This window comes from Cyprinus carpio, chromosome B20 (assembly GCF_018340385.1).
Source record: "Cyprinus carpio isolate SPL01 chromosome B20, ASM1834038v1, whole genome shotgun sequence".
Lineage (NCBI taxonomy): Eukaryota > Metazoa > Chordata > Actinopteri > Cypriniformes > Cyprinidae > Cyprinus > Cyprinus carpio.
Genome location: NC_056616.1, coordinates 7,621,146 through 7,631,445, shown reverse-complemented (window position 1 = coordinate 7,631,445; position 10,300 = coordinate 7,621,146). Strand labels below are relative to the sequence as shown.

The 10,300-nt window shown below is 37.1% G+C and overlaps 1 protein-coding gene across 1 annotated transcript; it reads right to left on the bottom strand.

The window, feature by feature from the left end:
• Positions 1-4,213: 4,213 nt before the first annotated feature.
• On the bottom strand, positions 4,214-6,282 carry LOC109112546 (alpha-1-antitrypsin homolog). Its single transcript, XM_019125428.2, has 5 exons — positions 6,134-6,282; positions 5,304-5,985; positions 4,931-5,201; positions 4,642-4,789; positions 4,214-4,533 (listed from the first exon to the last, which is right to left on the bottom strand). Exons 1-5 carry the CDS (start codon positions 6,134-6,136, stop codon positions 4,345-4,347), a joined length of 1,293 nt encoding a protein of 430 aa, XP_018980973.1. The 5' UTR covers positions 6,137-6,282; the 3' UTR covers positions 4,214-4,344.
• Between the last annotated feature and the right edge of the window lie 4,018 nt (positions 6,283-10,300).

The following is a 10,300-nucleotide window of genomic DNA, read 5'->3' as shown; positions in this document are numbered from 1 at the left end:
GCACACATTTTTAAATTAGCATTAATCCACACATACAAATAAATAAATAATAAAATCCATTTAATTGGATGTAATGCAACATGAGCTCATGACTAATGAAGATGCTCATCATTCAGTAAGCGCATGTCAAAAATAATTAAATAAACTAAACTAAAAAAATATATTCTGTTTTCTGCGTCGGGCTGATCTGATGTCATTAATGTGTACCTCTGCCATGCATGTTAACTGAATCACATCCTGAATGAGATGCAGTAGCACAAATGTTGCTTGAGGCTCTGTTCTGGATCAGTCCTGTATCCAGGATTTGTTATATCTGGTGTTCATTTAAGCTGAAAATGAATTAATGCTGCAATTTTCCAAGCTGCAGTAGACTCATTCCATAAAAAGATAACCATCTGTGCCTACGACATTTGATAAAGTGAACATCTATTGGTAAGTGTTTGATATATGAAATGCATTAATTCAACATTTATTATTATTATTAATATTATTATTATTATTAAAAAAAAATGTGAGGATGGTGTAGTTTTCATAAATGTATTTGAAATGAGTATATGTCCATATAGCCAGTAACAGATATACATTTTGAATTGTAATTAAATAATATTGAATGTATTTTAATAGCATAATTTATCTGCATCTGTAAATTTCACCAGTATTACAGTACAGGTCAAAAGAATATTAACATTTTCTTATGCTTACCAAACTGCATTCATTTAATAAAAAATACAGTATGTGAAATATTATTACAGTTCAAATATTGTCATATTGGCGGCAGCCATACTGAAATTTTCTTGGTCAAGATCAGAATATTCAGCATATATTATTTATTATTGATATGGCTTGCAATTTATTAGAACTAAAAGTCATTCCTCATCTGTTTCAAATCTTACTTAAATATCACCTTCACAAAATGAGAAAGGTTTGGACTGGACATATTTCTTTGTTTAGAAGTGTTTCCCGTTGATGTACATGTCAAAAATACAAGCATTTTGGGCTTAGTTTGTTTGGTGTGTTGCTGGAGTCCTGCTGCTGCCATATGATGTCTATCATCACCTCTATCACCCGTCTGTGACTCTGCCTGCTGGTAGTTCATGCCGTGCCCACAGAATCCATTTAGTTTCAATTAACTCTGCTACCATCCACCCCAGGGACACGGACCTCGCCTGTTTGTAGAGCAGCCAGCGCCAAGCGTTCACCTGCCTTGTCCTTAAACTCGTGTCCCATTTTGTAGATTTAGTGGCGAGGGTCTGTCTCAAAATGAATGGCGCAGTTTTGTGTGGCCTTACTGAGCATGAAAGTCATTAGTAGTGTTAAATGGTCAGTGAATTGGGAGGCTTGGCTGCTTTGCTTGGCGCTCAATAGCCAACTGAAAGAAAATTAACATCTGCTGTGCTGGGAGACCAGCGTGTTCTCTCGTTTTCTCTCTCTCTTTCCCTCACAGCGTTTCACTTAATATTCGGACAGAGAATCAACAGTGCCACCTTGTGAATGGACAAAAATAGGATCGATGCAGAGCACTTCTGTTTAATGCAGAAGCCTTTAATGGAAGGGACGCATATAGCGCAGCATGCTAATGGCTAAAGGTCTTGGCTAGAGAAGTGTAGTTGTAGATGCAGTCAAACAAATATCAGTAGTGTGTGTTGGTGTTTGTAGTGATGCAGGTGGGGGTGTTAGTCTTCAGCACACTTGTGCACATTGGAACACTAAACAAAGCAATGTTCATAGTCCAGCAAGTTGTGCACAAAATAAAGCAGTACATTTCCATGTGCACATTATATATGTATTAATATATCAGATAAAATATTAAACTTATACATTTTTATGAGCAAAAAAAAATAAATAATAATAATAATAAATACAAACAAATAAATAACAAAATAAATAAATAAAATAAAATAAAATAAAATAAACCTGGCAATTTATTTAGAAATATTCCAAGTTTTTCTTAATTTTTCCTTAAGTTTTTCCCTCAAGTTGTTCCAAACCTATAAGAATGCGGGTAAGGGAACAGTTGATGGTCCTTATTGACTAACATAGTATTATTTTTTTCCTTACTATGAAAGACAATGGGGACCATCAACTGTTCGCTTTCCCACATTCAAATATCTTCTTCTGTGTTCAGTCTCAAGGTGAATTGCTTGGTGTATTCTTTAATTTAATTTGAATAAAACCGTTCTGGATAAAAGTGTTTCCTAAATGAATAATGTTGATCATTTCAGTTTTTAGCCGTTTTTAAAACCCATTTAACCCATTTAAGTGCTTCAGTGACATCATCGCGCAGGAAGTATGTGCAGGTTTTAGCAATGGATATTTTGAATTGTGATATTTTGTGATATTATTTTGTTTGACTCACTTTAAAACATTCATTTTTGCAGATAAAAATGAAGCCAGAAATAAGCATGATATTAATATAATTTCAAATTATGGCTAAAAATATCAAAATTAATGTTGTGTTAACATCCTTTAGCTTTCAGTCCCTCAACATGTGTTATTTCCATCTCTTTTAGGTTCCATCCTGTTAAGTGTTTTTCCATTTTGTAAATAATCAAGTTAAAATGAATATAATTTATTGGTCTGAGCTTAACATATAGCCTTTAATAGAAATAATTATATAAATTAATTTAGTACTTCATAACAGGAATGAAGTAGCAAATTAACTATTAGTGCTTCATTTTGTCTAAAATTGTCACATTCAAAAGCTTATGTTTTGAATTATAATAATCACTATATAAAATGGTGTTAAATTATCTCTAAGAACACAAACTATTATTTGTTGTCCATCAGAATTAGTTGAATTTTTAAATTTTTTTAATTAAATTATTTCCAATCATTTCCATAATATGTTCAGGTTTTTCATGTGCTAGATACATATTCATGTTTCTCTGATTATGCCTGTTTAATTGCCATTGTGAGCATGCATGAATAAAACAAATCTAGCCTTATCCACACTACTGCTCGTGATTCTGCCCTCGAAAGAAGTCGCAAGCACATGATGACATTCAGGCTTGAGCAGAAACATGTGTGGAACTGTAATATGGTTGAGAGGCTTTGCCAGAGTTATCTTGGAATGAGTATCACCCAGTCTGCATACCTCCCACAATAATGCTTTCATTTCATTTTCATTTATTTGCAAGAAGAAACAGACATGCCTCAGCCTGTTGTGTTGAATTTACAGAGGACATGGTATTGATTGAGCACACTATCCTGGAGCAGGAGCTCTATCATAAGGTTAAAGGTTAGAGAGGTGAGGGGAATGAACCAGAGGTTATCTCATTATTCCCTCTGTTGTGCAACCAAAAACATAGCTGTATATTTGTATTGTTTGCTTTGATTTAGTAATGAAAAATTAATTCAATTCAAAGCAAATGTAAATTTCTACCAGCCTCCTAGTGTTTTTGTTTTCTGGGTTTTTATATTTTTGTTTTCAAATTTGTATTATCTTTATTTATTCACTTTTATTCTTTTAAGGTTTGAGATTCAGAAAAAAACAAAAAAGTTATTTTTTATTGCGTTGTTTTATCTCAATGCATTTGATCTAAATGAACTGAGAGCCAACATAGCTCTATGTACAGTGGAGTCCAAAGTCTGAGACCACTTTGAAAATCTGGGAGCAAAAAGCTAGGAATAAACAGTTTAAAAGTTTTAGGACTGTGTGAAGATTTAGAATAAAGGAAAGTTAAGTCATTTAGAACCATTCTTGCAATAGCGGTCTTAGAGTTTTGGACCCCAATCACGGCATACTGCATACTGTGCATTCTGTGTAGTCCAGTATCTTCCATCTGTGTTCCAGTGACTAGAGAAAGCCTAACAAGAAAAGATCAATGCTGCTAAACCAAAATATCTGTTATTCATTTGCAGGACTACTGAGGCAACAACAGAAAGTGTTACAGAATTTACTACCACCACTGAGATACTCAAACTCTGGCTAGAGTTTGAGACAATTGTTAATCCATTTGTATTTAAATTCCCTGCTAACTCAGTGGCGATAGCCTTGTGGGCAAGTGCACCGACATAGAGCGCCATTGTACTGTGGGTGTCCAAAGTTTGAATCCTAACTCGAGGACCTTTCCCGATCCTGTTTCCCTTCCTGTCTGCCTGCTAAATTTGGTTAAATATCTATAAAAAGAAGCACAATCCAATAAGCTCTTCTTCTTCTTTTTTTTTTTTTTTCAAGACCACATTATGTTGAGAGCAGAGTTGAAAATGCATATGTTGTGTAATTGTTTTAATGATGACTCATTTAATTTGAATCAAATCAATTCATTGCAGTATACAATAAGATATACACAAGATTTCAAGTTCAAATTTCAAAATTCGTCAAGTTCTGTTTGGAGTTGGACCTCACACTGTAGGATTGGTAATCTTGCCCATGAAGAGGATGCTCTTGGTGCTGTCCTCCACAATCAGTACCAAGAAAGGTCGGTTGAGCATCACAGTGCCTGGCAGGGACATGGGCATGATCTCTATTGTGGTTGCGGCCGCTGCCTCTGTGCCCTTCTCATCCACACTGAGGACTGCCTTATGCACAACCTGGAGATTGGGTCCAAAATGTTAACATCACTTAGTGGAGTTTTCAGAATCTTAAGGTCTAGCAACCATCGGTGGTGCTACAAGACGTAGAAACAAGCCCACACGTACCTGTGACACCTTCACTTTGAGCTCTTCTGTCATCCCAGAGAAATCTGCTGTGTCACTGAATGCATCAGTCACTCCCATTTCAGTCAGAATGTCATTCAGTTTGGACGTTGCAGAGATGGAGAACTTGGGCATGAACAGGTCCACAGAGCTGAAGGGCAGAAAAGTAAAATATGGTGTCATGGGTCATTTTTCAGGTTCCCAAACTTCTGTGCAACTAAACAACAATCAAACTTCAGGTCAGACGTTAACTAATACATGGATTTAAATCTGAAGTTGCCACTGGTACTACCTTCTGAAGAGTTTATCATGCCAGTTCTTAAGATGGTGCCTGCAGATGGATTCTTCAACATCCTTCATCTTCCCTTCATCAGGAAGAACGATCATCATGGAAGTATTGCCTTTGTATGGCACCATCATGACCGTAGTTTGGTTGACAGGGTCTTGATAGATGTCATAGCGGCCGGTTCTTTTCATCATGTCAACTTGCACGGTGGTGTCCTTGTCCACTTTGAACTCAGCTTTGTGAGTCAGTTGTGCTTCAAATGGCTTATCCCACTTCCCTATCAGGACAAAATGCAAGAACCACAGGTCAGCATCAACCGAGACTGCTCTAATTGTCAATACTTGAATATCATTTAATGAAAGAGAAGTTTATATTTTACCTCTGAAGTACATATAGTTAATCAGCATCATCACCATATCAGAGTCCAGGTCCTTCACCATGTCGGTTATTTTGTCATTGGTTTTCTTGGCGATGAACTGGTTAATCTCTTCTGCAGCGATTTCAGGCTTGGAGAAGTCAACGCTGAAGGCTTCGCTGTTGTAGTAGTGCTGAACGTCCTTCAGGAACTGGTCAACCACTTTGAAGCCTTCTCTGATGGCCACACCAGCACCTGCCTCCAGCTGCATGCTGTCCTGACTGTGGCCAAGCATGTGGATCAAGTGCTCATAGCCCTCATTGACCTGCTGAGCCTTCAGCCCGCTGTAACCCAGACTGCTGTATATTTGTGATAGAGTGCTACCCTTGGCACCTACAGCCAGCATGCTCAAAGCCATTGAGATACCGACCGGGGAGAAGAAAATGTTCTTGCCCTGGGCATCAGGATGGAGCGCAAGTTTCTTGTAGAGGGAGAAGGCAAAGTCAGCGTTGTGTGGAGAAAGCAGATGGCAGGCATCCTCCCCACTGTGGCTGGGGTGGGGTTCGTCCTTCCCGTGGTGGAGATGGTGGTAGTGATCAGCTGGGTGGCCGTCATGGTCATGACCTTCGTGGGGTGCGGCCCAGGCCATTGCTACCAGCAGGGCAGCAATCACACTGTAATACATCTTTCCCCACATTTTTTTCACCTGTGTTTTATGACCAGAGGGTACAGATACAAATGGATCTTGAAACAAATCTTAGCTTTTGCATTTCACACAGTAGCTATTTCACTATTTCTAGGTCTATTTCAGTTACAATCACGGCACTTCTGGTGGAACAATTATTGTCACTTACCATCAAAGTCCTCTTGACAGGAGACTGTTTGGATGGAGTGGAGTCAATTTATAGTCCTTCAGACATCAGCTGAGTAAAATCTTTAAACATTAACCCATTTCCACCCCCACATTCTGTGAACACAATCACTCATGATTAGCTGTTGCTCTACATTCAGTGATGCAACACATTTTTGGACTTCAGTGTCACAGGTTTTCAATACTTAAAAGGTGTGTCTGTGCTGACTGATGGGATTTAGATACAAAAAAAAAACTTGTCAATCACCAATATATTGATATGACTGTCTACTTCTCAAACTGTTGATCAAAAAGGTCTTCAGATCTTAAGATACTGTGGTAGTGTATTTCTTTTTCTTTCTTTCTTTTTTCTTTCTTTCATGATCAAGTAACCAACACACACAATCAGCAGTCAAATTTTTCGCATTCACATAGCCCTCCCCCCATTAAATGTTTAATGTATATGTAAATAAAAAATAAAAGAAAAAGTATTGCTGTTGGATTTTATTTATTATTTTTATTATTTATTAGTATTTATTTTTTTTGCTAACAGTAACAATTCTGCTGACTCAGTTAATATTTATTTATTCATCTTTAATTATGTAAATGTCAACGCATTGTGCAAGATGTCTCTTTTTGTAGTATGAATATTTTTTTCCTTAGAAAACTACAATACCTGCAACTTTATGATATACAATTAAAATAAATAAATTATTACAAAATAATAATAAAAAATAAAAATCCCCAATATAACACTGGATTTTATATTGGGTTTCATCTATTTGTTGTGAGAGACACAATCACTTTGTGTCAGAGAAGGGTGATTGAAATAAATACCCTAACATGAGACAAGACCAGATCATTCTCATTCGAGGGATGTGTACACCTGGCTGATCTGGAGAACATATAGTGAGCATCATGCCTCTCAAGCGAGTCTCTAAAGTATGTTTTTTTTTTTTTTTTTTTAAAGCAAACTCTGCAAAACTCTCAAATGTCTGCAAACCTGTCAAAGGGAGAAGATAAATCAATGTTTTAGACAATGCGCAATGTCACTTTCTCTCCATTTTATTGGCATGTTTACAACAGCTGAATTCCGAATGAAGCTTCTTGAGCTTGTTGTATACATAGCTGCAATTGGCCACAAACAGAATGTCTGGCTTAAGACAGCTCCTTCTGTACTGGATTAGATTGAAATATACAGTGGGTTCCAAAAGTCTAAGACCACTGGTTTTAAAAAAAGTTTTTCTTTCTTTCTTTACAAATTATATTATCATCATAACACACTGAGTGAAAATTTATGGATTTCCTACTATTTTAAACAGGCTGAGGCAATGCTTTATCTTTCCAGTCTTGTTTTTCTTGTTTTCACAACTTTAGTCACATGAAAAACACTATGTCACTCTCCATTTCTCTGGTGAACAATCACCAATCATTATTCTATAATGCAGATGTTTCTGTGCCCCAAGCCAGATGGCAGTGTAAATGTCGATGATTTGATCATAACAAAACAAACATAAGGCTTCCATTCACTCACGCTGCATAAACTTCCAACCCAACTCCTCAAGTTTGTTTAAAACCTGATGATCATGGAGATTAAACAGCACAATTTGAGTATGATCCAAACAGCATCTTGTGCTTCAATCGAAGCAAAGAAATCTACAGTCAAGCTTTGGGCTGTTGATCGACTCAAATCTAATTCATAGTCATTTTTCAGGGCCAATTTAGTCCCAAGGAGTATTGAAACAGTACACTTACAAGTATACTACTAGAACACTGATATTTATACACTTGCTACATAAAGTATTCTTAAAAATATCCTTGAACTTTACTTAAGTATACTTAATAAAATAAACTTGAAGTATACTACTTTTTGGTAAGGGATGGACAGACCACTTGACTGTGACAGAACAGGCAGAGAGTTCTTGGGCAGCCTCCATAGTCACAATAGAGCAGACTGAGAGTTCAGAAAAGACTTCCATGGCTGTGACAGGATGTGATGGCCATCTTGGCTGGGGAAATCAGGAGTGGTGGCCATCTTGGAAGGGGACTCAAGCATGGCGGTCATCTTGTGACGAGGTTCTTGAATGGTGGGCATCTTGTGACGAGGCTCTTGAGTGGCTGGCATGATGTGAGCAGTCTCTGGCTTTGGCGTAGCAGACATGACGTGAGCTCGCCCTGGAGTAGCAAGCATGACGTGAGCAGGCTTTGGCATAGCAGACATGATGTTAGCAAGCCCTGGCTTGGTAGACGTGTCGATAGCAGGCCCTGGAGTAGCAGGCATGACACGAGCAGGTGCACGCTTGGCGGACATGATGGTAGCAGACTCGGGAGTAGTAGGCATGACATGGACAAATCCTGACATGATAGTCAGGATGTGAAAATGCTCTGCAGAGGATACAGCACAATCGCAGGGCTCCTCATCTGCAACTCCCACAGTAGATGCAGAGCCACTCAGCCGCAATGCAAAGTCTATATATTGCATACTTTATCACAGATGAAGTGAATTTAATGCAATATTTGTCAAATACACAGACGTTTCAGAAACATTTTCATGAGCAACAGAAACACTTTTTATATGCTGCTTAATACAGCGCCATCTTTTCAAGAATAAAGTTCAACATTATCATATACTATTTAAATACCAATAAAGTGGGGGGTATATATGCTTTTATCAGTGTTGTATGATAAACGTGACTTAATAAAACAGTGCTACTACAGTAAAAAAGCTTTTAACATTCTAAAAACACAGATTTGTGGCCATTATTGGAAATGAAAAGGTTTGAATGAACCCGATACACATGTGATCGTTGTCATGCGGTGAATCTGGCCAATCGTGAAACAGCTGTGTCGTAATCAGCACTCCTGCAGTTGCTCTGGAGAAACTGCGGCGGCTGAATCAGCTGGCTGCTCTCAAAACACTCTTGCCATACTTTGATGCCACACGTGACAGTCATGTGGCGTCGTTGGCGTCTCAAGTCGAACAAAATTTCTAACAGGCATGCACTGCTTGAAGTCAGATAGCTGCTTGCAGTCGGGGGCCGAATTGAAAGTAGAGACGATAAGTCGGACACTTTCTGCACCTGGTGATGACACTCTCGCAGTGTTTGCATGCTCTATCACAGATGAAGTGAATAACATGCAATATTTGTCAAATACACAGACGTTTCAGAAACCTTTTTCATGAGCAACAGAAACACTTTTTATTTACTGCCTAATACAGCACCATCCCAACAATAAAAAACAACAAAAAAAAAAAATAATATAAAAACAAAAAAAAAGTGGTACATATGCTTTTATCAATGTATTTTTTGGGAAAAATATGACTCAATATAACATTACGACTAAAACAATGTTCTAAAAACAGATTTGTGAGCAGTATTAGAATTGAGAATATTAGAAAGACACGTCATTGTTGTCATGTGGTGAATCTGGCCAATCGTGAAACAGCATCAGTCACCACCACAACCACTCTGAAAAAGCTGCACGATTATTATTATTATTTTTTTTTTATTATTATTATTTATTTTATAAAATATATATATATATATATATATATATATATTTACCTGTATTATTATTTATAATATACTGTATATTTTCTATGTCTTTGTTGTAGTTTATATTTGTTCAGTACCTTTATATTATACGTTGGAAATCAATATATAAAAAAAAAAGAAAAAGAAAAGGCTGCACCAGCTGAGTCAGCCGGCTGCTCTCGAAACGCTATCGCAGTACTTTGATGCCACACGTGACAGTGACGTGCCATCAGCACTGGTTCAAGTCAGACAAAATTTCTAACTGGCATGCATTGCTTCAAGTCTGCCGCCGATCGGTCTGCGCAGCGCTTCATAAAGTCGAACACACCTCTTGATTGTGGGCAAACTACAAAATAAAAGACATGAAAACAATGAACAAGAAACAAAACCCAAACCCGCATGTTACATTAATTCTGTCCTTTTTTTTTTTTTTTTTTTTGGTATACTCTACAATTTACAAGACAATGTTAGTCTCATCATGCTCGCATCACATACATTTTCCTGGATCATATATGTTCTCAATATGTATGTCCAATTTTCTCATTAATGTGTATGTCTTGAAGTAATTATATTCTTATAAGGTTTAAATCAAATTGTGAATCACAGATTTTCAGTGTGGTTTTAGACTTTTAGAC